General features: G+C 40.1%; 1 protein-coding gene across 1 annotated transcript; it reads left to right on the top strand.

The window, feature by feature from the left end:
• The first annotated feature begins 56 nt into the window (after window positions 1–56).
• On the top strand, window positions 57–26,843 carry MED17 (mediator complex subunit 17). The gene is made up of 12 exons (XM_004313614.4): window positions 57–456; window positions 3,082–3,248; window positions 3,975–4,194; window positions 6,017–6,153; window positions 6,244–6,328; window positions 6,674–6,826; window positions 8,557–8,687; window positions 9,478–9,662; window positions 12,585–12,722; window positions 15,917–16,034; window positions 17,504–17,663; window positions 19,027–26,843. The coding sequence occupies exons 1-12, from the start codon at window positions 207–209 to the stop codon at window positions 19,236–19,238; spliced, it is 1,956 nt and encodes a 651-aa protein (XP_004313662.1). The 5' UTR covers window positions 57–206; the 3' UTR covers window positions 19,239–26,843.
• The last annotated feature ends 1,136 nt before the right edge of the window (window positions 26,844–27,979 follow it).

Here is a 27,979-nt window from a genome sequence, read left to right as displayed (position 1 = left end):
CGAGGGGGGAAGGGGGGACCGCGAAGGGGCCTGCAGTGCATTCTGGGGAAGTCTCAGCGCTCTCGTCTTTGTTTCCGGCTCTAGAGCAGCGTTTGGTTTCCCAAAAGCTCTTCCAAGGTGCGGTTCCCGGGTTCCCGGCTCCCCACAGAGGCGCACATACTTCCTCGGTTTTCGGCTGGCGCTGGGGTCCTGCCAACGCCGCCAGCATGTCTGGGGTGCGCGCTGTGCGGATCAGCATTGAGTCTGCCTGCGAGAAGCAGGTCCAGGAGGTGGGCCTGGATGGCACTGAGACGTACCTGCAGCCGCTGTCCATGTCCCAGAATCTGGCGCGTCTGGCCCAGCGGATCGACTTCAGCCAGGGTTCGGGCTCCGAGGAGGAGGAGGCGACGGGGGCAGATGGCGACGCGCAGGACTGGGCGGGCGCCGGGTCCAGCGCGGATCAGGACGACGAGGAAGGTAAGGCCCGTGTCTTTTGCTCGAGTCTGCTGGGCGGGTCTGGGGGTCCCGGTACCCGCCCAGGTAATGTCACTCTGCCTCTCCTGCGCCAGGTGAGATGCTGTGCGTGGAAGTACTTCGAACGCAGGTACGCGAAACATTAATTGTGCTCTTCGTCACCTGGACAATTTAGGCCACTGCATGACTCTTAATACTCCTTATTTTTCTGCAGGTTTCCTTGAGTGGGAGCGCTTGAGGGACACTGTCACTGGTGAAGTGTTTACGTTTTTAATAGAGCGTCTGTAGTGTGGCACACCCTGGTTCAGAGCCCTGTAGTTCACATCTCGGCTGTGATACGTATTAGCTATGGGACCTTGGACTAGTTACTTTGTTTCCCTGTGCAAGGTGGATGATTATAGTAACACCTACTGAAAGGAGATTTGTATTGACTGGAATATGTGATAAGATCTAAGAGGTAGGCAGAGGCCAAATCATATAGAGCCAGTAGGCCAGGATAAGCATTTGCTTTTTATTAGAACGACAGCTGAAAGTTTGAAGGATTTTAAGTAGACAGATGATTTTGTTTACAAAAGATCACTCTGGATGCTATATAGTAAATGGATTATAAGGAAAATAAAACTAGTTAGGAGAGAATTATAGAAGTATGTGTGGTTTTTGTATTCTTATTGTCAAGAATAAAAAAACATTAACAGTTCTTGAATTAGTTATGTGAAGAAACCCTGTGTAAATGGGCATTTAAAGATGGCATTTCAAGCCAGTCGTGTTAGGACAATTAGGGATCCGTTTGGGAATAAAAGGTAAATACTACCTCAGACCTCACACAGAAGTATTTCCGCAAGGATTGAAATGCAAGTGAAGAGAATAAAACAAAATATTGGAAAGAAGTTATAATCATATAACTTCGGGATTAGGAGAGATCTTCTTAAGCAAGATAGGAAACACAGACATTATAAAGGAAAAGATAGGTATAATAATAGGTATATTAATTACATAAAATTTTAAAATAATAATGGAAAAATATGCCATAAACAAAGTAAAAAGATAAATGACAGACTGGGAAAAGTATATGCAACACATATGACACACAAGTGGTTGACACCCCTTATGTTCAAAGAGTCCCTTGAAACTGAAAAGAAAAAGGCAATTCATTGGAAAAATAGGCCAAAGATATAAACAGTTTGCTCACAGAGGAAAGACTTCAGATCTCACACTAGTAGGGAGAAGCAAATGAAAATATCATTAAGATACTATTTTCATGCATAAGATTAGTAGCAATTTAAAAAGATTGTTAATATCTCGTATTGGGAATGTGAATTTTTAGAGCCTTTTTTTTTTTTTTTTTTTTTGTGGTACGCGGACCTCTCACTGTTGTGGCCTCTCCCGTTGCGGAGCACAGGCTCCGGAAGCGCAGGCTCAGCGGCCATGGCTCACGGGCCCAGCCGCTCCGCGGCATGTGGGATCTTCCCGGACCGGGGCACGAACCCGTGTGCCCTGCATCAGCAGGCGGACTCTCAACCACTGCGCCACCAGGGAAGCCCTTTAGAGCCTTTTTGGGTGACAGTTTGGCAGTTCAGTATGTATCAGAATCTTTAAATGTGCATCTCTTTTGTTTGTTTGCTTGTTTTTGTTTGTTTTTGGCCACGCCTCACGGCTTGTGGGATATCAGTTCCCTCACCAGGGATTGAACCCGGGCCATGGTAGTGAAAGCTGGAATCCGAACCATTAGGCCACCAGGGAACTGCCAGTGTGTATCTCTTTTGAACCACTAATATCATGGCTAATGATTTAACCTACAGAAAAAGTTGACGTATACACAGATGTGTGTTCAAGATGTTTACCACTGTTAGCGTTGTTGCAACCAATCTCCATGACAATTAAACAGAAATGAGTAAACTTACTGTACACCGATGTTCCAGAATATCATACAGTGTTAAAAGGATGAAGTAGATCTGGAAGTGTCTCTAGGACATATTAACTTGGTGGGGTGGCGGGGAGAAGCAAGCAACAGAAAAATGGGAGTATATGTATGTAAATGCATAGGAGAACATTTGGACGGGTACGCCCCAACTGTTAATGGTGACTGCCTGTCAGGAGGGGAGAGAATTAGGGGTGGGGAATAAAGGGAAACTTTCACTTTTTACTCTATAACTCTATTGTTTGAACTCTGTACAATGAGCCTGTATTCATGAAATTTAATTTTTAAAAGTGATTAAGAGGTTGGAAGATGTGTTACTAGTGTTTACTATCTGAATGCTGCCATTATAGGTCATTTTTATTTTTGTACTTTTCTGTGTATTGGAAACTCAACAATTACTTTTTCAGGTTTTGAAAGCTGGAAGAAAAAAAAGTTATTAAGAAGGCTTGCATAAATTTTACAGGTTGAAAGCCTATCATGTTGTAATGTTAGAGTTAACTTAGGAAATTAGATATCATATTTGTTTTGACATTGTAGGAATACTAACTTAAATGTTAACCAAGATTCAAGAAAGGGTGGAGAGAATGAGATAAAATAGGGAACAATTTAAAATAGAATTCATTATTTCTTCTTTTAGTACTTTTAAACCTCTAAATGAGCCTTCTATAACTAATACCTGTGTATTTCTCTTTTTTTCTTTCTCTTTTTAGGGTTGGTGAAATTTCAACCTTCCCTTTGGCCTTGGGATTCAGTGAGGAACAATTTGAGAAGTGCCCTGACAGAGATGTGTGTTCTCTATGACGTTCTCAGTATTGTTAGGGATAAAAAATTTATGACTCTTGATCCTGTCTCTCAGGATGCACTTCCTCCAAAACAGGTATTTGTGGGATTTGAATGAATAATGGTGCAATTTTCGTAAGTCCCAGGACCATCTTTTAGACTGTGTGCCCATTGTTTCCTTTTCCTTAAATGCAAAATTAAGTCCAGATGAAGATTTAAAGATTAACTCTCGAGTTCTCCAAAAACTCAAAATCCGGTACTGTAATATTATCAAAAAATTGTGACATTTTTATGAAACTTTATTATTTTGACTCTTATACAGCAGCCAGAAAACTTTTATTAAACTTGGCTTTTTGGAAGTATGTCTCCATGAATTGGTAGTGATTGTGGATATATATAATACATAGATTTTGATTTCTCATCAGTTTTCCAGTTATGGACTTTGATCTGAAGTGTACTGAGTGCCTCGAAAGAGTGTATGTGTGGGTTGGGGGGAGAGTGGCATACATAGGAGAGGAATGGCAGTACAGAGAGTGGAACCTAACCTAGGCTGGGCCAGGTTGATGCAGTGTTAAGTTCTGATTTATAGTCCACTGTGGTGATTTGGTTTAACACAAATCTTTATTTGAGTTGACCAAAGAAATAGGTTGCGGTTATTTTAAAAAAAAAAAAAATTATTATATGTGCTTTTCGCCCTTCTCCGTGCTTTTCTTTAATTTTTAAATTTTCCCTTGAGTAGGTATTTTATTGTTGAGAAAAGTGTATCATTTTAAAATCATTTAAAAAATAATACAGAGCTACACTTTTGGATTGTTTTTGATAGAATCCTCAGACGTTGCAGTTGATATCTAAAAAGAAGTCACTTGCGGGAGCAGCACAAATCCTACTGAAGGGGGCAGAAAGACTGACTAAATCAGTCACTGAAAACCAAGAAAATAAGCTACAAAGAGACTTCAACTCTGAGCTTTTGAGACTGCGGCAACACTGGAAACTTAGAAAAGTTGGAGATAAAATTCTTGGAGATCTGAGCTACAGAAGTGCAGGTATAGATTGTTGTTTAAAATATAGTTTTTCAAAAACTATAAATGGTAGGTTGTAATGTTACCTTTTTGGATGGGAAGCGGGGCCGCACCGCATGGCTTGTGGGATCTTAGTTCCTGGATCAGGGACTGAACCTGGGCCCTTGGCAGTGAAAGTGCCGAGTCCTAACCACTGGACTGCCAGGGAACTCCCACATATTCTTCTGTAATAATATTATTTCTCAGTTACATGTTACGTTTTGAAGTTTTAATTTCTGTGCCCATAAGCCTGAAAAAGCTAAAATTACCCTTATCACAACCTATGTAAATATATGTATAAATAGTTTATATTCAATTTGGAAACACTTTAGATACATTTAATTGAAAGTTTAGAGATAGGGTTTATGTGCTCATATACCCTGAACCATAATTGACATTTAAGTCAGAAATAAGGAGGTAGGGTTAGAGTTCTCAATCACAGGCTTACCAGTAACCCTCAAAAACTGGGCATAAATGGAGAAAAGAAACTTCTCTATTCTTCCTTATTCTGTTTTTCTCCCTAAAGTCTGCTAAGCTGTTTTCATATCCTGGGTGAGGAGAAACAGTGGTGAAAACACTTCGCCTTCCTTTTTCTATTCAGCCAGGGTTGCAACACTAACTTAAGGAATATACTTTGTTGAAGTATATCAGAGTTTAATCTTGAATATCTTTTGGTATACATTCTTTGTTGTTGAGCTATGATATATAATAGCAGGTTTTTCGAGGTAATTATGGTACTGTCTTCAAGCTGCTGAAGTATATTCAGAGGATACAGGAAAAGTTTATGAGTCACAGTTCAATGGGGTAAAAACTTTGAATGTCAAGGGATAAAAAAGCAAGGAGCCCTGGCTGTGATCACTGGGGTAACAATAGTAGAGTGATATTTTAAAAGGATTCATTTGTCAGAGCAAGCCATCATTATCCCAAAATTAAAGGAAGGTAAATTGTGGTAGTTAAGTACTGGAGGACCTACATGCCTTAACGTTGATGTGAATTGGGAAATTTTGAATTCTGAAGGTAAAGTTCTATCACAAAGATGAATTCGAGATGACAAAGACATTTTTACATTAGGTAGTCTGTAGAAGCAGTGCTATCTGGCTTTGAACACTGTAAGCTCTTCCCAACAAATAATTATGTGCAAGAACTTTACCTAATTTCTCTCTATGGGATAGTCACCTGTGTTATAAAAGGATTTGATTACATTCTGGTTTTAACTGCAAGAAAATCTTGAACATCTTCCCCTGTTATAAAACAGCAGTTACATTTATCTACCCACTCCTCTGGTAATTCAGCAGCCCAAAACAACTATCCCAAACTTATGCCCTACATAAAAAGATATCACATGAAAGTCTAGGAATTGGTTGAAAAAACGGTGGTATACACCCTTTCCTTTTGTCCTTCTCTTACTGAATTCAGAACCCTTTAATTGCAACCGTATTACAGAGACTGAGCTCCAGAAGTTTTTAATCTCCAAAGTTTAAATTTATGGAAGTATCTTCTAGAATTATATTCATTTTGTCAGAACTCCATTTGAATAAAACAGTTTGGATGGCCTGTAGAGTTCATATTATTATGATACCATTAGACTAAGGCATGTTATTTTTTTAAGGTAAATAACTCTTTTCTCCTGCTTCCTTACTTCCTTTTGTTTACCATGCCTCTCCCTTCCCCCAAAACACACGTTTTTCATAGGAACTTAATTTATGCTTCAGTGATGTGTATGTGAAATATTATTATACACTTAATAATTCGTGTTAAATTAACATGTTAACTGGTTTTCATTTTGCTATTTTTAATACGCCTTTAGGATCTCTGTTTCCCCATCATGGTACATTTGAAGTAATAAAGAATACAGATATTGATCTGGACAAGAAAATACCTGAAGATTACTGTCCCCTTGATGTCCAGATTCCTAGTGATTTAGAGGGGTCTGCATATATCAAGGTATTTGTCAAAGTATTTTTCAAGTAATTTCTTACTAATAGCCCAGAAGCTGATGTGCTAACATTTTTTCATGTTATTATCATCACATAGGTTTCAATTCAAAAACAGGCTCCGGACATAGGTGATCTTGGCACAGTTAACCTCTTCAAACGACCTTTGCCTAAATCCAAACCAGGTATAGTTATGTTCTATCCTCTGACTTCTGGTCTTATCTAAGCTTATATTTACAAATGAACTGAAGATAAACATAGATAGGAAAAATAGGTACTTAGGAATAAGAGCAATTGGAAATGTAAGTATTTATAATTTGTTAATTAACCATTAGTGAATAGCTGTGTGATCTTTTTTTAAAGATTGAACTTATTTACCAGTTTTCTCTGTGTAAAAGAAGTAAAATGTTTTATATGCCATAACGCACTGTTTTCTAAACTTTTGTCATATGTATCCAAATCATCATTTAAGCTAGTTAATACCTAATATAATTAGTTAATTAATATATACGTATGTCCCTGTCTTTCAGGTTCCCCACATTGGCAGACGAAATTAGAAGCAGCACAAAATGTTCTCTTATGTAAAGAAATTTTTGCACAGCTCTCTCGGGAAGCTGTTCAAATTAAATCACAGATCCCTCACATTGTGGTGAAAAACCAGATTATCTCTCAGCCCTTTCCAAGTAAGTGCAGCCTACCCTTTTGAGATTTATAATTAAGACTTTGTGGTTTGGGGAACAGGACAGAGTGGGTAGCTATTTGGGTGTGCTGAAGGAACAGTTAGAGCAAAGAGGTAGTGTGAGGTCCGTAATAACAGCCAATGAAGTATACAACACAGTCTGCACTGCTGACTCTGTTCTGGGTCCTCAGTAGTGTCACTCCTGGGCTTTAAACAATATAAGTTAAAGTTTGTCCTAGCAAGGCTGTTATTGAGTAACAATTGCTTTGAGGTGTCTGTGCCAGCACCATTTGTGGAAGATTTCTCAGGGATCCTGTCTTATTGTCTAAATGAGCTGTCAATTAGAAAATGCTTAGTTTAAAAAAAATTTTTTTATTTTAATTATTTATTTTTTTAAATATTTTATTTATTTTTTTATTTGGTTATTTGCGCTGGGTCTTAGTTGCAGCAGGCGGGCTCCTCAGTTGTGGCTTATTTGTGGCATGCGAACTCTTAGTTGCGGAATGCATGTGGGATCTAGTTCCCTGACCAGGGATCGAACTCAGGCCCCTGGCATTGGGACCGTGGAGTCTTTGCCACCAGGGAAGTCCCTAGTTTTTATTTTTTTATTGAGGTATAGTTAATGTATAATATTATATAAGTTTCAGGTGTACAACGTAGTGAGTCACAATTTTTAAAGGTTATATTCCATTGATAGTTGTTATAAAATATTGGCTATATTCCCTGTGTTGTACAATATACCCTTGTAACTTATTTATTTTATACATAGTGGTTTGTACCTCTTAATCCCCTGTCCCTACATTGCCCCTCCTGCCTCCTTCTCCCCACTAGTAACCACTAGGTTCTCTCTATCTGTGTGTCTGTTTATTTTTTGTTATATTCACTAGTTTGTTTTATTTTTTAGATTCCATATATAAGTGATACACAGTGTTTGTCTTTCTGTGACTAATTTCACTTAACATAATACTCTCAAACTCCACCCATGTTGCAGAGGACAAAATTTCATTCTTTTTTTTTATGGCTAAGTAGTATTCCATTGTATATACACCACATTTTCTTTATCCATTCATCTGTTGATGGACACTTACTTTGCTTCCATATCTTGGCAATGGTAAATAATGCTGCTATGAACATTGGGGTGCATGTATGTTTTCCAATTAGTGTTTCTGTTTAGAAAATGCATAATTAAATATCCATAATATTCCTAAATTTGTAGAGATTGAATTTAAAATATTATTCAAAAGCAGTTAGACTTACCTAGAGATCAATTTGTAATTAGCTGCACTTGTTTTTTACATAAATTCTGAGTATCTTCTTAGATCTTGTCAAGGGAATAGGTATTAGGAGTGAAAAATTTCATCCTGATTCTCATGGGAACAGGGAACGATATGTCTTCTAGTCAGTAAGACCAGATGTTAACTCTGTGTTTCATTTCGTTTTTAATTTAACATCTAGAAGAAATAAATTAACATATAGTTTCCGTTCACCTGTCTTTAGCCACAGCTCAAAGTCAGCAGCCACATTGTAGGTGAACAGAATTTGAATTGTTAAAATATATGGTAGTTTATTATATTCATGAGTAGTCATTTTGGTGTAAAAATGTTGATCACGAAAGCGTCCTTTTAAAGTTCAGAATGTATCTTTTGAGAATGGGCTGTGATTATACTTTATGAAAACAGTTTGTGCCTTTCCATATTATAGGTTATTTATATCTGTCCTTATTTTTATAAATAGGCTTGCAGTTATCTATTTCTCTGTGCCATTCTTCAAATGATAAGAAATCCCAAAAATCTGCTACTGAGAAGCAAAGTCCAGAGGACCATCTTTATGTCCTAGAGCATAATTTGCATCTACTGATTAGAGAGGTAATGAAGTAAATGTTTTTCCTTGCATTGTGGTAAGAGTATCCACAGCAGTGAATGTACACACATTCCCCTCTGCTGAGTCCTCATTATTCATATAGCGATGACATTCAGTAGCTGTGCTGTGAAAGATCCTTGCTATGGGCTCAGGGAATACAGAGATAATCAGAATACAGTCTCTGTCTCCAAGCATAGCTTCTAGTGGCAGAAGTACACCACAGGTTTTATAGAGAGGTGTAAGAAATGCATGCTAGAGGGTATTCTGATTGGGTAATCAGGGAAAATATCTTGCCAGAGCCCGTGAAAAGGATTACTTGAGTTATTTCAGGATGTATTCTACTTACACATCATCTAGAACTATGTTTCCAGAGTGCTGGTTCACAGTTTAGGATAATTTCAAAAGACTCCCCTGAAAATCTTTTAATAGAAGTACATATTCCAGCCTTCTCTGCCTCACCCCAAAATCTGGTTCAGTCGTTTGTGGTGGTGCAAGAATCAGTATTTTTTTATGTTCCTCAGATGGTTCTGTTGTAGCCAGGTTTGGGAACCTCTAATCTAGGGTATGGTGGAATAATTATCTATTGATTTCAGCTTGAGAGGGACCCTTCTCTTTACAAACTCACATTAAATGTGGCCTAGTAGATGTTAACATTTATCTGTGTGCCAAGACTGCCTTTATGTGTGGTTCAGATCCATTGCTTTCATGTTTCCAAAATGTGAGCCATGTTTTGATCGAACATTGTGTAGTTAATATGTGGGTATTGGCTGTTTAAAACGGCTGTTCTTGTTACAGTTTCATAAACAGACCTTGAGTTCCATCATGATGCCGCATCCAGCAAGTGCACCTTTCGGCCACAAGAGAATGAGACTTTCGGGTCCTCAAGCTTTTGATAAAAATGAAATTAATTCAATACAGTCAAGTGAAGGGCTCCTGGAAAAAATAATTAAACAAGCAAAGCATATATTTCTGAGGAGTAGGTAAGGACAGAGTTACTATTTTTCTTTGAAATTGCAGTCCTTTTTCCTTTGTTAGTTATCTTTATTAGTTACATTATTTTTGGCATGCTTTAATTTTTTTTCCGGGGAGATGGAAGTGGCTATGGTAGAAGAGTTTATGGTCGTAGATGGTCCTGTCAAGTTTGGGGAAGACTTAGTTAGCGCCATTGCCCATGTAACTTAATATATTGTTTCTAACACTGGCACTAATGTTTCCAAAGGTGACTGACTAGGGGACCTGCCGTGGGACACCAAACTTTCTTCAGTAACCCGTCCATGGGATGCTCTTCCTGAACTGATTTAAACCTTTTTTGAAGCTTTCCCTATTTTTTGGTTGTCACACATTTCAGGACTTGGGACGGCACTTTCCTATATGTTGACTTATTTAATCCTTAGCTCTGGGGCAGATCATGTTAACCCATTTCTACTGATGAGAAGATTGGGGTTCAGAGAAGTTGTGCAACATGCTGAAGGTTACACAGCTAAAAGGTTAGCAAAATCAGGATTTATGCCCACGTTTATGTAACCCCAAAGCTCATTTTCTTTCTTCCATACACATCATTTACAAAAAAAACTTGCATGATTGGACCTAAATGAATGTCTCACTTCCAAATGCTAAAGGGTGCTCTTCTATTTTATTATTGGGCGCTTAGCGAAGAGGTCTGTTTTTACTTCATTCACGATTGCGCCTTGGTGGTACTCAACAGGTGTGGGCACACTGTTTTTGTGAATGACATTTGATTTTTGATTTTTGTTTTTTTCCTGTTAATACAGTCATGGTTTTATTAGCATATTAGTCTTCGGTCTCAGAATGGAAACTTAGTAAAATGAATTAGGAAGACATGTTAGAGACGACAGCATGATACAGTGAAAGGAGTAAGGAGTTTAGGGTAAAAGATGCATTTAAGCCAGGGCTCAATGACTTGCTAAGTAACTTTGGGCAAGTTAGTTAATATCTGTGGCCCTCTATTTCTCTGGCAACTGGGGGTATACGAGTCTGGTCTTAGGATCAAATTGAACAGTATATACAGAAGTTCCTTATAAGCAGTAAGAATATTATATGTTAGATTATTGTTGTTACTTTCCATTATAAAAGCTATTATTTTGAGTATATTGTTAATCTTGCAAATTTCTGATTAACCATAAAGTTAAATATTCCCTGAAATAAATGAAGGGCATGGAAAAAGTTATCTTTAGAACGCTTATAAATTTCTGAATAGTAGTTGTAATCTTGGAAGCAGCAAAGTTTTAAAAATATTCCCTTTTCTCCCCTTATATATAGAAATAATGTTCCAAATGTATCAACCCATCTGTATAATTCCATACAATTAACATGTTCATATATTTTTACATACATTTGAGCCTTGAGCAACACAAGGGTTAGGGGTGCCACCCTCTCTATACAGTTGAACTTACAGTCGGCCACCAAATAGGCAGTTCCTCCTTCTCCCAGGTTTTGCATTCGTGGATTCAGCCAACCAAAGATTGTGCATATTGTAGTAATTATTTAGTGAAAAAAATTCTCTTATAAGTGGACAGGTGCATTTCAAACCCATTGTTCATGGGTCAACAGTATATGTGTCAGGGCATGTGTATCTTTTTTATTTTTTAATAAATCTGGTATCATAAAGTTTTATACCCTGCCTTCAGAGATATTTTAATAGCTGTGTAATAGCCCATTGTGTGACTAATCCATGATTTCGTTTAACAATTCTCAATTGCTAGATACTTTTTTATTCCCAGTTTGTTGATAGATATAATACTGAGATCAAAACTCTCACATACATATTTATCTGCTGTAAAAATTTTTGAAGCACTGCCAGGGAAACAAATCACAGAAAAAGAAGGTAAAGTTAAAAATGGATTGAAAGAAACCAGTACTAGAGCAGAAGCAGGATAAAAGAGCAAAGCCCAAGCCTGTTGGTGTAAAAACCCCTTGTCCTCAGGGGCTGTTCTCATTTCTTCCATTTCCTTCTGGCTTTTCCTTCTCTTTCCAGTGAAGTGCTAGAATCACATTTTAGAAACTGAGGATCTCAGTAATTTGGTTAACTTACATATTTGATGCTTTGGTTCTAGGCAGTGGCTTTTCATTAGTGTGTATAAAATATAAAGGAAAGATTATTGGCTCTGGAGTTAGACTTTCAGGTTTTGTGCCCCAAACAGTTACAAACTTTGGGCAAGTTACTAAACATTGCTAAACTGCTTTTGTTCCTTCTGAAAAATGGAGGTAATGATAGTAGTGTCTACTATTGTTAGTAAGGTTAAAATAATTCATGAAAGCACTTATTATAGCAGTTGGTACATAATTATCGCTGTATGGATCTTATTTTTCATTTATATTTACCATATTTATCTTTTATCACTTGAAGGGTCTTATTTTTCATTTATGCTTACCATATTTATCTTTCCTGGAGTATAGGTTTTAATTGTGCAATAAGTCTCTCTAGGTTCTCTTGAAAATGATTATAATTCCATGACAGTAATGGAATTATAATTCCGGGTGCGGGTATGTCCCAAGTCACTTGTTACCAGGAATCAAGTACTGATATTGATTGTGAGTAATTATGAGTAAATTATGAGTAATTTATATTCTTTACAGAGCTGAGGTTAGTACCCTGGAAGTATACTTCTCACTTGTGTTCTGGTAAGATTTTCTGAGTGGCAGAAAACAAATGGAGTTAAAAGGAAATCAACGTGGCGTGAGAATGTGCCGTGATGTGAAACTGAGAACCAGCACATCAGAGCTACATCTGACCTTTCTTTCAAATCTTTGCTTTTCAAATGATGGTATTTTCAAAAAGTAGTCATCTGTTTTTCAAATAATCGTAAAACTGATAAGTGATTTATCATCTTATTATTTTATATGGTAACTTTATAAAAATTTTAACTTATTTTCTTTAAAAGAACTGCTGCAACCATTGACAGCTTAGCAAGTCGCATTGAAGATCCTCAGATACAGGCTCACTGGTCAAATATTAATGATGTTTATGAATCTAGTGTGAAAGTCTTAATCACATCACAAGGCTATGAACAAATATGCAAGTAAGTATCAAAAAGAAGTTGTTTAATATGTTAAGTTGCTTTTTATGTATTGATGTTTGCTGAGTGATTATATCAAGATTTTGGTTTTTATTTGCCAGGGTGGCATAACATGCAAGTAAATTATGTCAGCTGTAGAGTGTTTTTAAGAATGAAAGGTAAGGACTTCGCTAGCAGTCCAGTGGTTAAGAGTCCGCGCTTCCATTGCAGGGGGCGTTGATTCTATCCCTGGTTGGGGAACTAAGATCTCACATGCCGCGTGGTGCGGCCAAAATACACAGGAGAAAAACAAATAAACCAAAAAAAAAAAGATGTAAGAATGTCTAAAATAGTCTCTGTTAGGTAAATGTCACATATTTGAGCTGTGGTAAGGAAGGAACCCCAGCTTTGAGCGGAAAGCTGCCACGCTTCTTCAGACTCCGATCGGCTTCAGTTCTTGCCTAGAGGCTGTGGCTAGTCTGGGGTATTTGAGGTGAGGAGGGCCGTTTATATTAGAGCCTATCCTTTCCATAGCGTGCCTAAAACAACCCCTGTGTCTTAATCCAGTTCATGATTATGCCCTTAATGACTTTTGTCCCCAGCATTCCTGGAGGAGCAGTCTACTTGATTTATATTCATAAATCACAAGTTAATATACAGATAGTAGATTGGTGGTTGCAGTGGTGGGGAGTTGGTGAAGGTGGTCAAAAGGTACAAAATTCCAGTTATAAGATAAATTAAGTTCTGGGGAAGTAATATACAGCATGGAACCTATAGTTAATAATACTCTATTATATATTTGAAAGTTGATAAGAGAGTAATCTTAAAAGTTATAATCACAAGAAAAAGAAAATTAACAACTATGTGAGGTGATGGATGCTAAAAAAACTTATGGTGGTGATCATTTTGCCATATATACAAATATCAAACCAGTATGTTGTACACCTTAAACGAATACAATGACATTGTCAATTATATCAGTAAAACTGTGGGCAGTAAAACTGTTAATATAATTAGCTGGTGGCCATGAAAGACATTTTGGGCTTCCATTTCAGCCTCTTTGAAAATTAACAACTAGAAAGATGGAGCTGAGTCCCCTCCTCCAGGTCAGTCTGAGAGAGTGAGTATGTTTATCAGGGTCTGTATGTTTTATATTTCAAGCTTTAGTTGCTTTATTTCAGGCCGACGTAACTAGCCACAGTGGTCTCTCAGTGAGCAAAACACAACTGGAAACGAAATCACCACCCTCAGGAGTCGGGGAATATAATAATATATACTATAATAATGTATAGTATAATAACACTATATTTTAATAGGGATGTTTTAATTCTCTTTTTTTATAAAAATGAAAGATAGTAGACGAACATGATTTAAAGATCAAATAGAGAAGGGATAAGAGTATACAATGCAAAGGAAATCAGTCTTGAAACTTCTTGGAAAAGGTTGGTGGAGTGGATCATGGCTTTCTTCCCCCCTACCTAAAGAAATAATGAAATAATTGGGGTGCCTTGGGGGTGTGGTGGGAGAGGAAGTGTTGAATATATGAAACAAAGTTAGTGTACGTTTTTAACTGTTAAGGCTAGGTGACGGGGTCATCGGCTTTCATTATACTATACTTTTGTGTGTGTTTAAAATTTTCCATAATAAAAACTTAGTGAGCACAAAGGAGAGGAAAAGAAAAAATTGATCAGCATTGAATTATTTACATCTAGAACTAAGACCAAACAACTATGGGATTATGGTTATAGAATCCAGTGTAAACGTTCTAAACTTCTGTGAAGAAAGGTTTGTGATAATGTAGCCTTGATAGAATCAGGACAGGAGAGGAAGTAGAAGGAAGTGTAGAATGCCCTTTTCCCCATCTTCTGTAGCTGGTGGGATCATCTTATGCTATTTAAAATTGAAAGTAATTCTCTTTCTTAAAGCTCCCCAACTTTCTGTTGTTGACCATTTTAGTTGGATGCCAGCAAAATAATTTGTACATATGTAAGCATATCTATAGGATAAACCCCTCCAAGTGTAACTGCTGTGTCAAAAGATAAGGACATTTAAAATTTTGATTAATGTTACCAATTTGCTTTTCAAAGTGGTTACAAATCCCTCTTCCTCTTTTTGTTTAAAAAAGGAGAATTTTAAAATTTCGTTAGATTTATAAGTCTTTTCCTTTAAGCCTTCTGAATTTTTGTGTTTTTTCTTGGAAAGAAATATGTAAACTTCATCAAGATTACAGTTTTATATAGGTAGTTGCCAAAATGCTTTATTCTTAAATATTTGCTGTAAAACAAAGTTAGAAAAAAAGAGGTACTGTCAAATGTGGAAAGAAATAATGCTATTTTTTTCCACATTTGTTCATCTAGGTTATTTGATTTGGAGAGTTTTGTGTTTCATGTACGTGTCATATGCTAAAAATTTATAAATTAGCTTGGAAGAGTTTTGTGATCTGCGTATATATTCATTGGCTATTTTACGAGTTTCTTTGTTTGACCTTAGCTTAGTTTATAGAGCGTACGTATTTTGACTTGTTTGCTGATTACTTCAGGAGAGAGTGACGTTAACAAACCCTATTTTCCTTTCTGTATGAGAATTCGACCTTTGGTTAACTCTCGCTCTAGTCTCCTAGTAACTTGATAGGGAAAGATGCCATGTGTGTTACTAGGCAACACTGCTTATGGCAGAAATGATCCCAAATTGGTAAAATGGTTCTGGACTGGGAGAAATTATAAATCCCTGATGGGGACAGCTTTGGATTTCCCAGGATGGCGTGACTTCTAACAGTGGGCAGTGTCTCTGGTGGGCACCCTGGAAACCATGCCTGTGGAGCTGTTAAGGGTGCGTGGCTCCTGTGAGGAACCAGGTTGTTGCGTCAGGGCAGGTCCCACGTATTCTCAACGTGGATCTCATTTCATTGCAGCAATGGTGTATTGCTGCAGTGTTGACAGCTGGAAGGCCTGCCGTAGAAGAGGAGCAAGGGCTGTTGGCCTGCTGGCACGCTGTGCTTCCCCCACCGTATCCTTCTGAGTAGACTGCTGCTTCGTGGCCTACAGTAGTTTAGAGAGAGTCTGATGGTTTCCATTGAACCTAAGAAAACTCTCCCCCGTGGGTGTTGGTGTAGGTTATCAAAACTGTCTGTTATATTCTTTTTCTTTGACGTTAAGGTTTTTGGCATTGTGTAAGGTAATTTGCAACATTTCTGATGTTTAGTATATGTGTCTCTAAAGGTCCATTCAGCTGCAGTTGAATATTGGAGTTGAGCAGATCCGAGTCGTACACAGAGATGGAAGAGTCATCACTCTGTCTCATCAGGAGCAGGAGCTGCAGGACTTCCTTCTGTCTCAGGTAACAGTTACAGCTACAGGTCTTGAGCCCCTTCCACTCATAACTAGTGAACGAACAAAGTGGGGAAGAAGTACAGTTATTTTTAAAAAGCCATTTTTTCCTGCCACCTAATGTCTAGTGCACATTTTACAACCTACGGGCTAATTGAAAGTGTTGACAAACTATCCTAGATTTGTTTCTACTCTTAGTTTGTATTTAAGATGCAGGACCAGTTCTGAGACTATCAGACTTTTTTCATTTCTCTTGTTAGCCAAGATATACCACCCCTCCAGGACCACGTGAAAGTTTAGAATTACTAACCCAAGAAAACCAGAGAAAGGGAGATCAGATACGAAGCTATAGTGTCCATTCTCCATAATGATAAGTGGAATGTTTTCCTCTTGAGCCCTAAGCAAGTGTTCCTCTTATTAAGGGACAGTATGGAGAGTGCTGTCACAAACCTTCTTTGTGACACTGGACAATTTTCTGGACCTTTCTTTCTTCGTCTGTAAAGTAAGAACAGTATTTTTCCTACCTTCTTCATGGAGTTGTGATGACCCATTGAAATATGAGTTATGGGAGAAAGGGTAGGTTTTGAAATGCTAATGAATCTTTCACATAAAACACATATTTATGTTTCACATAAAATTTTTTGAAAATACTGACACTCTTCATCCTAGAAGCAATAATCTTTTATACTGATTGCTTACGTGGTACCAAGGGAAAAAAATGCATTCGTGAGGTATGGCAGCTCTCGGTTGATTGCACCTAAAATGGCTTTGGTCGGCTTACGCATACACGCAGAAACATATTGAAAGCCTACTGAATAGCTTCCAGAACTGATGAGAAGTCTAGAGAATAAGACTTGCAAATGGATCAGGATCAAAGGAAGCTAGATAGAACCACAGCCAGGGCAGTGCCACTACTGATGCCATCCCAGCACTACTGTCTTCATCGCTGGGACAGAATGCACTCTTGAATTGCCCCGTGTACCAGTCAGGGTCTTAACCGGAAATAAGTGGCACATTCAGGATAATTTCAAGAGTGTCTGTTTGCTAAGGACCTAGTTATAAAAGCTGGTAGTGTAGCCATATGGATCAGCCTCCCAGGACAGAGCAGGGTGGAGAGTGGACTTGAGGGGGTTAATGGAAGATACTCAGCTGCACACCCTGCTACTACTTAATTGTTGCTTCATAATCAGTGATCCAGGTGGGAGGTTCCAGTTGGCCAAGTTCAGGTTGTATGCCTGTCTTCCAGCTGCCAGTGGACAGGAAAGCGAGTATTAGGCTGTTTCAGCTTCTGCAGTAGAAGGTGGGGTGCTGTTCGCTTCCCTCAGGGGTCACACAGGAGGATTCCTCAAACATAAGACAGGGTTCCTGTGCTAGGCACTGAAAACCCCAACAGAAGGTTATTTTACAGTCACGATGTCAAGTCACTGCAAAGTAAATACCCACGCTGATTGTCAATGAAGTTTCCTTTTTCATTCACAGATGTCACAGCATCAGGTGCATGCAGTTCAGCAGCTAGCCAAGGTTATGGGCTGGCAGGTCCTGAGCTTCAGTAATCACGTGGGCCTTGGGCCCATAGAGAGCATTGGCAATGCCTCTGCCATCACAGTGGCCTCCCCGAATGGTGACTATGCTATTTCAGGTACTTTCTGCTTCTCTGAATGTGAAGAGACCTTTGGGAGTTTGGCCTTAACATTTAGCTTTAACAGTTACTCTACTTAATAGTAATTTATCTCTGCAGTAGGTGAGTTCATGCAGTAATTATACTGAGCATTTATCTCATCATAGCTGTTATTCAGAGCAACAGATTATTACTTCTCTTTTCTAGTAGTTATAAAAAATGTCTTGCTTGGTAACACATTTTCCTAAGAGATTACCTGAAAAATGCCAAAACTTTTAATGGATAAATGCTTTTTAAAAATACACTGCTGGGGGGCTTCCCTGGTGGCGCAGTGGTTGAGAGTCCGCCTGCCGATGCAGGGGACATGGGTTCGTGCCCCGGTCTGGGAAGATCCCACATGGCCGCTGAGCCTGCGTGTCCAGAGCCTGTGCTCCGAAACGGGAGAGGCCATAACAGTGAGAGGCCCACGTACCGCAAAAAAAAAAAAAAAAAACACTGCTGGGGAGTTCCCTGGTGGTCCAGTGGTTAGGACTCGGTGCTTTCACTCCATGGTTTCACTGCCATGGACCCAGGTTCAATCCGTGGTCAGGGAACTAAGATCCCACAAGCCACATGGCCAAAAATAGATAGATACATAGATAAAATATCTATACTGCTGCAAATATGCAAGAATAATATTTGATCCTAAAGATGGTCAAGGGATGGAACAGAGAGGTGTTTTATGAAACACCTTCTATGAGTGGGGCACTTTGATAGGCATGTATACATACTGTCTAGTTGAAAATTATATATGGTTTTAGTGTGATCTTTTCTAATACCTGCTCTAAATATTTGAAAGAATGGATAATCAGAAATTCTTCCCCACAGGATCAGAGCTTGTGAATCTGCAGGCTTGATCATTGCTAGGCCCTTACTGATAATTTCTTTTCTTCTTTCCTGGGTTATAAAGCCTCATTAAAACCTAAAGTTTATATTTGGAATAATCTTTCCTCCATCCTTTCCAGTTCTGATTTTGAACATTTGAGTTTATCACATAGTAGGTATATATTAACCAAGTCATTGAATGATTGAGTTGTCAAGTATTTTAGAAAAAAATAATGATGTTCTGAAAATGTATATAGGACATTTGACTTTCCTAAACCAACATTCATCTTGCCACATTTTTATAGTGCAAATGGTAATTCATGAGTATTTATACCAGCCTAGTATCTATAAATCAGTAAATTTTCTTTCAGCATATTGAACCTGAAAAGCACTTTTACATGAGCACTTTCAAGTTGATAGACAAACAAGGTTTTTATACTCATGGAAAATGAAGTTGTGTGATCTTTGTTGTCTCTAGCTTGGAAAATGAGTATATTGAATTTTTGGTTTTGTTCCACAGTTCGTAATGGCCCTGAAAGTGGCAGCAAGATTATGGTTCAGTTTCCCCGTAACCAGTGTAAAGACCTTCCAAAAAGTGATGTTTTACAAGATAGCAAATGGAATCATCTTCGTGGACCGTTCAAAGAAGTTCAGTGGAATAAAATGGAAGGCCGGAACTTTGTTTACAAAATGGAGCTGCTTATGTCTGCACTTAGCCCTTGTCTACTATGATTTTCTTCCAGACCAGTTTCCAGATATTTTTTTCCAGAGAAGTTTCCAGAAACTTTGAGAAATGTTTGCAGATCAACTATAAGCACAAGGAAAAAGAATCTTCCAAAGGAGTATTGTTTTTAAAAAGTCATAATTAGCAAAAGTTTACCTAGCATTTTGAAAACTTTCACTTTATAAGTGACAAGTGCTTTGAAATGCAAAAGTTTATTTACAGTTATAGGGTATACAAGTATGGATAGATGTAAATACTTTTTTTTTTTAATGCAGTTAACTTGAACTGTTACTAACTTATGGATTTGAATTTGCTTTTTAAAATATTCCTTTGGGGCTTCCCTGGTGGCGCAGTGGTTGAGAGTCCGCCTGCCAATGCAGGGGACGTGGGTTCGTGCCCCGGTCTGGGAAGATCCCACATGCCGTGGAGCAGCTGGGCCTGTGAGCCATGGCCACTGAGCCTGAGCGTCCGGAGCCTGTGCTCCATAATGGGAGAGGCCACAACAGTGAGAGGCCCGCGTACCGCAAAAAAAAAAAAAAAAAAAAAAAATATTCCTTTGATGTTGACATCAAATAAAGCATATGGTTAAATTCCAGACACTCTGAACTCAACCTCAGTGAATTGTGTCTTTAATTGACTTGTTTCATTCCACTATTTATTGCTTAAGAGTATTTAAACACTCTTAAGACCCAGCTTTCATACAGGAATTCCCTCCAGTTGAGAGAAGCAGATCCTTTCCCTGAAGTGCAACAGAGTACTCTCCAGCCAAAGGAGCCTGTTCTCCACTCCCTACCAGAGCTATTAAAGCGAGCTCTTGTATTAGTGGATAAAGTACCTCTTCCTCTGATTGTCTTTGTTATGCATGCCTGGCTCTACTACTTTGAGAAATTCCTTGGAGAGTTCCAGCTGAAGGCCTGGAAGGCAGACTGTATCTTTAGTGTTTCCTCAGGTCCCTCCTTGGTCTGTTTTCCCACTTGAAAGACCTCATTTGCCTTGCCCCACTAGGCACCTGCTCCTGCCTGGCCCTGCCCCTGGCAGCCCTCAGCTTCAGCCAGCAACCCTGGATTGCTTCTTCCGACTAAAGATTTGTCCTGTCTTACTCCATTAGCTCTCTGCATTTTCCCAGGGAAAATACAAATGGAGTAATGGTATACATTTTGCAAAGAATAAATAACATGAACTTCTTGGAAATAGTGCCCCAGTCCTAAAATATGTCTGAGGAACTTCACTTAATAATGTTCCCAGTGAATTTGAGGTTCTTGCTTTGTCGAGAAAGAATTTGGAGACAAAGTGATAGGTAAGAAGTGGATTTATTTAGATAGAAATACACTCAAACATGTGGACCATCTCAGAAGGCGAGAGAGTGCCCTGAAATATGGCATGGTTAATTTTTTTTTTTTCCCTTTTGCGGTACGCGGGCCTGTCCTCTTGCGGAGCACAGGCTCCGGACGCGCAGGCCCAGCGGCCATGGCTCACGGGTCCAGCCGCTCCGCGGCATGTGGGATCCTCCCGGACCGGGGCACGAACCCGTGTCCGCTGCATCGGCAGGCGGACTCTCAACCACTGCACCACCAGGGAAGCCTGGCATGGTTCATTTTTATGGGCTGGGTAATTTCATAGGCTAATGAGTGGGAGGATTATTCCAGTTTTTTGGGGGGAGGGGTGGAGATTTCCAGGAAGTGGGCCATCACCCACTTTTTGACCTTTTATGCTTAGCCTCAGAACTGTCATGGTGCTGGTAGGTGTGTCATTTAGCATGCTAATATATTACAGTGAGTGTATAATGAGTCTCAAGGCCCACTGGAAGTCGAATCTTCTGCCATCTTGGATCTAGTGAGTTCTAACCAGTTTTTGTCATGTCCTATGGCCGTGTCATTCTTTTAAAGGTTGTGCCATTTCTCCTTCCCTCCTGTTTCGTTCCCCCCTCAGAGATTTTACTCCCATATTCTTACGGGAAGCAGAGGGGTGATGGTCTGTCTTCTACAACTGCTTCAGGGCTGAGTAGGGGCGTCGACCCTGCCTGTCAGGGAGTAAATAATCTCTAGATGCCTGATCTAGGGGCCACAAGGGCAGGACAGCTTGTTTTAAGTCTGTATGGGCCGTCATCTTGATGTGGAACTGTTGTAACTGTTTCCTTAGCCTTCCTATGAATCTTCTTGATGATGAAGCACATTTTGTAACAGTGTCAGAGTACAAAAAATATCTATAAATGACAAAAGACTTAAAAGGCTTGATTAAACCTCTGATTACATTTAATTTAACATACAAAATAATCCTAGTTAAATACTTCTCTTTGAGATACCTCAGGGGCCCTCTAAAATATCCCAAAGTTATCTGGAAATCAAAAGAACTTTAATTAAAATTTGGTATTTGGGAAGTTTGTCAAAAAGATTTAAAACACTTGGTCAAATAAGATCATAGTTGTGAGACAATAGTTACTTAGCCAAAGTGACAATAAAACATTTCAAGCACAAATACAGAACAGATCACTTAAAAGGTAAAGAACTTAAAACCTGTTACCAAAGACAGTCTTGTCCTTTTAAGAGAGAGAAAGGCCAAATTCAAGTGTTGCACCAGCTTACTTTTAAAATTCATTTACTCAATTAAATTTATTCTAAACTTAGTCAATCCTGACCATGCAGAAAACCCTTTTCTCAGGGTCCACTTTCCACAAACCTTTTATCACCTATATCCATCACTTAATTTTTTTCCATCCAGAAACAACCAGAAGACAGACTTTCTTTTCCCTTAATTAAATGCAATTCCATTCCTCACTCTTTACTGAAAACACGCAACAATCTACTTAAATGTTTTTTTCACATCGAGTTACTTTTCTTGTTGACAAATCCGTAACGGAATAAGGTCTTATTTGACCTCTAGTAAACCTGGGTACAACAGAAGTACTATACTTAACATTGATGACTCTAAAGACATGTCTATATTAATCAGACCAACCAGCTTAAGCCACCTTTAATACCAGATATCAGTCTAGTATTGAATATTTCCCAGAAGACGTGAGCCTGAAATTCATTCTGGCCAGTTTTATATTTCTGAGTATTTATATAAGCTATAAGGACTTAATTTCCTTTAAGCCAATGAAATAGAGCTCTTTTATGAATTAATTTTGGTAATAGCATACATCTACAACACACATAGATACATACGAACACACAAACACAGACACCTCATAGTTCCCATTTCAAAATTTCAGCCCCCGAGTCAGGTACAGTAATATAAAACCCGTCATTTACAAGGAGTTGGATTCAAATTGGGCTTCTGGCAGATGGAACAAATCCAGGTCACCTGTCTAGATGGCTAAACCTTTTTTACTAATATTTACAGAAAAGACACTTAGGATTTCTATTGATCCTTGACAAGTCAAGTTCAAAATTACTTTACCTTCTTTCAAAATCTGCATTTTAAAAAGATGGCAGAGATAAGGGTTCCTGAGAAGACCTTTACCCTCTTTCAAAACTTGCATTTTAAAAAGGTGGCAGAGATAAGGATTCCTGAGAAGACCAGGTAGGATTGGAGTAGTACAGGGAGATTGGCATGGCACCAAAAGCCCATAATTAATGAATTTTGAGATTAGGGGGGTTGGAGGCCTCTTTGAGCCTCTGGTTTTATGGGGTATTGGCGCCCGGAAGGGAAGTAATTAGTTTCCTGTAAGGTGATTTTTATAGGAGTGACAAATTTGTTTTCCCTGGGATTCCCTGATCCCAGACCTGTGGATCTGTAAGTTTTTCAATTTCTGGGGGGGGATATTTTGGGTTGGACTGTCCATGTCTCGTATAATACATAGTCCAGCCGAAAACACTCCTTGGCTTTGGTCTTCAGGGAGAGTAAGAGTTGCCCCCAAGACTGAGAAAATCCCTTCCCAATAATGGGCTGGGGCATTCAGGCATGACAAGGAGCTTGTGAGTTTTCAGACTCTTTCCCCAGGTACAAGTTAGAGGGGTGGTGGAATGTTTTAATTTTGGCTTTCCTTCAACCCCAACAATAGAGCAGGGGCAAGGGGCAAGGGGCCCAGCACGAGAAGTCAGGACAGAATTAAGTGGCTCCTGTGTGCACTAGAAATTGGACAAGCTTACCTGCCACATCAGTGGTCACCCACAGTTCCTCCCGTGTATGATGACTGTCTCCTCAGGAGCCTTGGGAGGTCCCAGGTCCTGTCAATCAACCACTGCCATGACTGGCATGGGGGAATACCCTCACTCCCTTTGGAGCTGGGGGCAGTCCTTCTTCCAGTGGCCCATCTTCTTGCAGAGTGGGCATGGCGTTTTGGGTGTAGGCTGGGACCTGTTTCCTGAGCATTCCTTGCTCCAGTGTTCAGGACTCCCACAGCTGAAACTGTCTCCTTTCCCTGGTGGAGGTCTTCTAGGGGTACTTTTAGGGTGACCAGGAAGGAGGTGGCTTAGGTCTCGTCATGACAGCTGCCAAAAGCCTGGCTTGCTGTTGTTCCTTCCTTAAATCATGCTGTTCCTTCTTTTCCTCCTCAGCTTGATCTCTATTGTTAAAAACACTGAAGGCTGTGTCAATAAGAAGGTTGAGAGGGGTTTAGGGCCCCATGGCAAGCTTTTGAAGCTTCCGACAGGGTTGATTGGCTAATGAAGTGTGTTGCAAATACAATGTGTCCCTTGGAAATATTTGGGTCTATATTCGTATATTTTCTGAGGGCATCTACCAATCGGGGCTGAAATAGGGCTGGATTTTCATCTTGGCCTTGGGTGATCTCTTTAACCTTAACATAGTTAACAGGTTTAATTACGCATCATTTCATCCCTTCAATGAGGTGAAGGATCATGTGATCCCTACTAGTGATACCAGGCTGGCCTGGTTGATAGTCCCAGCTGGGATCCATTAGAGGCACTGCTGTCAGGCCCAAAGGATATCGATGTGGTTGGGCAACATGTAATTGATCAGCATATATTTGAACCTGTGCCCAAATACGGGCCTTTTGTTCACTAGTGCAGCAGTGGGAAAGGACAATATTTTCATCCTTCCAGGTAAGGTCAAAGGAGAGAGTCAGTGCCTGGAATTCTTCGGTGAACTGGCCAGGGTCCTTCAAGAATCTGCCTAAGCAGGTGTGGCATTGGTTAAGGTCAGACAAGGAAAACGGGGTGTGGATTCTGGTAATTCCCTGAGGCCCACCTACTACTTCCTGAAGGGGGCAAACAGGCTCTGGCTGCATTTCTGGTACGGAAGGGTGAAGAGGCTTATAGGGCGGGGGAGAGGCTGAAGATGGTGGAAGAGTGTTGGGGCTCGGGTCTTCTGCCTGGGGCTCCTGTTCGTCCAGGTGTGCCACTACAGAGGGCTTTTGTGTAGCCTAAATGGGTCCCAGCCGGCCAGGTTCCCTAACCCAGGACTTGCGAAGCTCCGGGTTTTCTCTCAGGGCCATAAGAGCCTGTACGTAAGGAACTTCTGTCCCATTTCCCCTGCCTTTTGCAGAAGATGTCTAACTGTAGGACTGGTACTATAGTTGAGGCTTTCATTTGCTGGCCAGGCCTCATCGGCCTCAGGTTTATACTGGGACCAGGCTTCATTACAAAAGAAAATGAGCTTTTTCGTTTCAAAGAATCTAGAGAAAACTTGTCCCAGTGACTCAGATTGCAACCAAGGGGTGAGTCCTTGGGGATGGAGGAGGTGTTTCCCATGGTTCCTTCATGGGGAGGATGCTCCTGTACCAGACAGGAGCACTAGGGTTGGGAGGTCCCATGGGGACTCTCTAAGACAGGACCGGTTCCAGGCATTCCCATCCACCTAGTCCTGTTGACTTTATCCACAATGGGGGTTAGCTACGCCCCCATGTGGCGGTCCTGTTGGCCCCAAAGTCCTGGGGCCTGTATCCTATCCTGGCGTCTGTGGTACCCAGGATGAGTGACCTTCCCGAAGGTTTCTCTATACAGTCTATAGATTAATTCCTGTGTTCTGGGATATGTTCCCCTGGAATGGACATCCTCATGGCTCTAAGACTTACTTAAGTCCCAACCTTTTTCCCTAAAAAGGTGGTAAGTTTCAGAAAACAGGCACTGGCCATTAAGGCAGATGGTTTGTGAGAAAGAAAAAACTTCTCTTTTCCCTTCCCTTTTGTGGGCAGCACCCCTGGGACCTTGGTGCCATCCTCCCCCTCACCCCCTCCCACACATGCTCTGGCCAGCGGGCAGTGGGGCTGGGTGCAGGGGCTGACATGGCAGCCGAGGCAGAGGCACCGTGACTGTCGTTAGAGGGATGGAGGGCCCCCGCAACCCTAGAAGAACACGCCCAATCACGTGACCTCAGGGAGGTAAGCACGGCAGATGCGGGTCATTGCTCAGGCATGTATCCCTGGGGCGTGGTCATGCAGTTTGAGTCGCCTGCCCCGCCCTAACAGGGTGTGGTGGCAGTGGGGTCAGGGTGGACCCTGGAGGGGGCCGGACAAACGCCAGGAGGCAGGTGGTGAACGATGGTCCCACCACCATGGTGGGGAGGAACCATCCCCCTCCTAATACCCAGGGGTATGCGCACAGACAGCCTACTGCTTCAGGGAGCTCCCAAAGGGATTGCAGCTGCTGTAACCATGGCACAAACTCTAAGTAAGGTTGTATTCCATATTTTTACACAATTGGACCTGTTAACAGTTAATTAAATGGTGGATGAGGCAAACCCAGAAGGCAAAGATCCTGTGGTTCAGGTCCCTAGATGCCTGTGAGGATGACTGGCAGTAAGGCTGTGCCTCTCAAGCCCAAGGGAGGTGAGAGGCTCAGTCCAAAAAGGCGACAGAGAGTAAGAAAGCAAAAGAGAGAGAGTAAGGGAGAGAGTAGGAGAGAATGGGAGAGTAATGGTGGGAAATAAAGTCGTCCCTCTCAAGCGCAAGGGAGGCGAGAGGCTGAGGCTTACCGAATTCTCCTGCCTAGCTCACCAATATGTTCCCAGTGAATCTGAGGTTCTTGCTTCGTTCTAAAAGAATTTGGAGATGAAGTGATAGGTAAGAAGTGGAGTGTGGACCATCTCAGAAGATGAGAGGCCTTGGGAGAAACACACTCCACAGACAGAGCGAGGGCCATCTCAGGAGGCGAGAAAGGGTCCCCAAATATGGTGTGGTTAGTTTTTATGGGCTGGGTAATTTCATAGGCTAATGAGTGGGAGGATTATTCCAATTATTTGGGGAAAAGGGGCAGAGGTTTCCAGGAATTGGGCCACTGCCCACGTTTTGGTCTTTTATGGCCTTTTATGGTTAGCCTCAGAACTGTCATGGTGCTGGTGGGTGTGTCATTTAGTATGCTAATATATTACAATGAGCATATAATGAGGCTCAAGGTCCATTGGAACTCGAATCTCCCGCCATCTTGGATCTAGTGAGTTCTAACTAGTTTTTGTCATGCCTATGGCCATGTCATTCTTCTCATCGTTGTGCCTTGTCCCCTTCCCTCTTGTTTCAATAAGAGATTTAGCCTTATGGGCCTTTTGGTGCCACTATAAACGATCTATAAGTAATCTGTAGCTTTCAATTTTTAAAAGATACCTTTCTAATAATTTATGACTGAAGTAACTTTTAAAAAGCCCTTTGTATTTCTCTACATTTTTTTCTTTTAAAAGATAAATAGAGCTTGTAAGCCATAAAATACCTAACACCGTTCTGTCTCTGTTTGCTTTTTTCCCTCCTGATTAAGGTACTACATCTTTCTACCCATGGAAATTGAAAGATTGGTATGAATCTGCAGTCATTTTAAAAATTTCTGTGCTTCATAAGTTATGGTGGACCAAAAGTTGCCTTAGCTAATTTTATTAAGCTAATCTGTACATTTCTACTCACATAAGGAGTCTTTTAAGAAGGCTCACACTGCAGTACAGTGATTCTCAAGCTTTCACCAAAGGACTGTTTTTTGGTTTTGTTTTTGTTTTTAAATTTCCATCCATTGCAAATTGATACTTTGGTAAAACACAATAAAAATTAATTACTAGAAAAATTTTGAGATACAAAATAAAAGCCCCATTTATTATAATAGACATAAAATGGCTGTCAAATATAAAAACGTTTGAATGTTTTATTTTCTGTTTCTATGATTATCTTGTTATAAACCAGTAAAAGGACCACACTTTGAGTAGAGCTGATGAGAATACACGCATAGACATTACCACCTGCTCATTTACACTTCATCTGAGTGGACCGGGATAACTTAAGACCAAGAAGATCTCCAAGTGCCTTCCTGTCCCCATTATCTTAAGTCACTGTTTAGAGAATAGCAACTTCCCACTTGAAGAATAGTGAAAACTAAAGTAAATATTGGGGAAATGGCAGGCAGCTCAGTTGCTGTGGCAGCAACTCTACATTTTCCAGCTTAATGTTTCAACCTGAATTACCAGGAGTTGGAAGGATGTGCTGTGGAATTTGGGAGAGAGGCTGGAAGAAAACCAATTAGTCCCTCACCAAGTATTTAATAGGCTGGCAAAGGAGCTGTGTTGGAATGTTGGCTCTACATCTGCTCAGCTGTGTCTGTTTGGCAGGGTTACCCTCTCTGAAGCTGTTTCCATGAATATAAAATGGGGACAAGGGTGCCTCTGGTAACCGTAGCGGTGGTTCAAATGTTTCAATATGGTTGGTAATGGATGTTAAATTCTAAAGTGTTGTGTGAATATAAAGCATTAAGCAACTGTTTTCTAAAAGTTGAGCTAATTAGAAGTTGGAAAAATGGTTAAGACATCAGCTTTATGTTTATTTATCATTAGGAGAAAATGTTTTAGCATGTCCTATATTCAAATTCACAAATGG

The sequence above is a fragment of the Tursiops truncatus genome, chromosome 8 (genome assembly GCF_011762595.2).
Source record: "Tursiops truncatus isolate mTurTru1 chromosome 8, mTurTru1.mat.Y, whole genome shotgun sequence".
NCBI classification, from domain to species: Eukaryota; Metazoa; Chordata; class Mammalia; order Artiodactyla; family Delphinidae; genus Tursiops; species Tursiops truncatus.
Note: the sequence above shows the minus strand (reverse complement) of the source record. Positions and strands in the feature narration are given on the sequence as shown.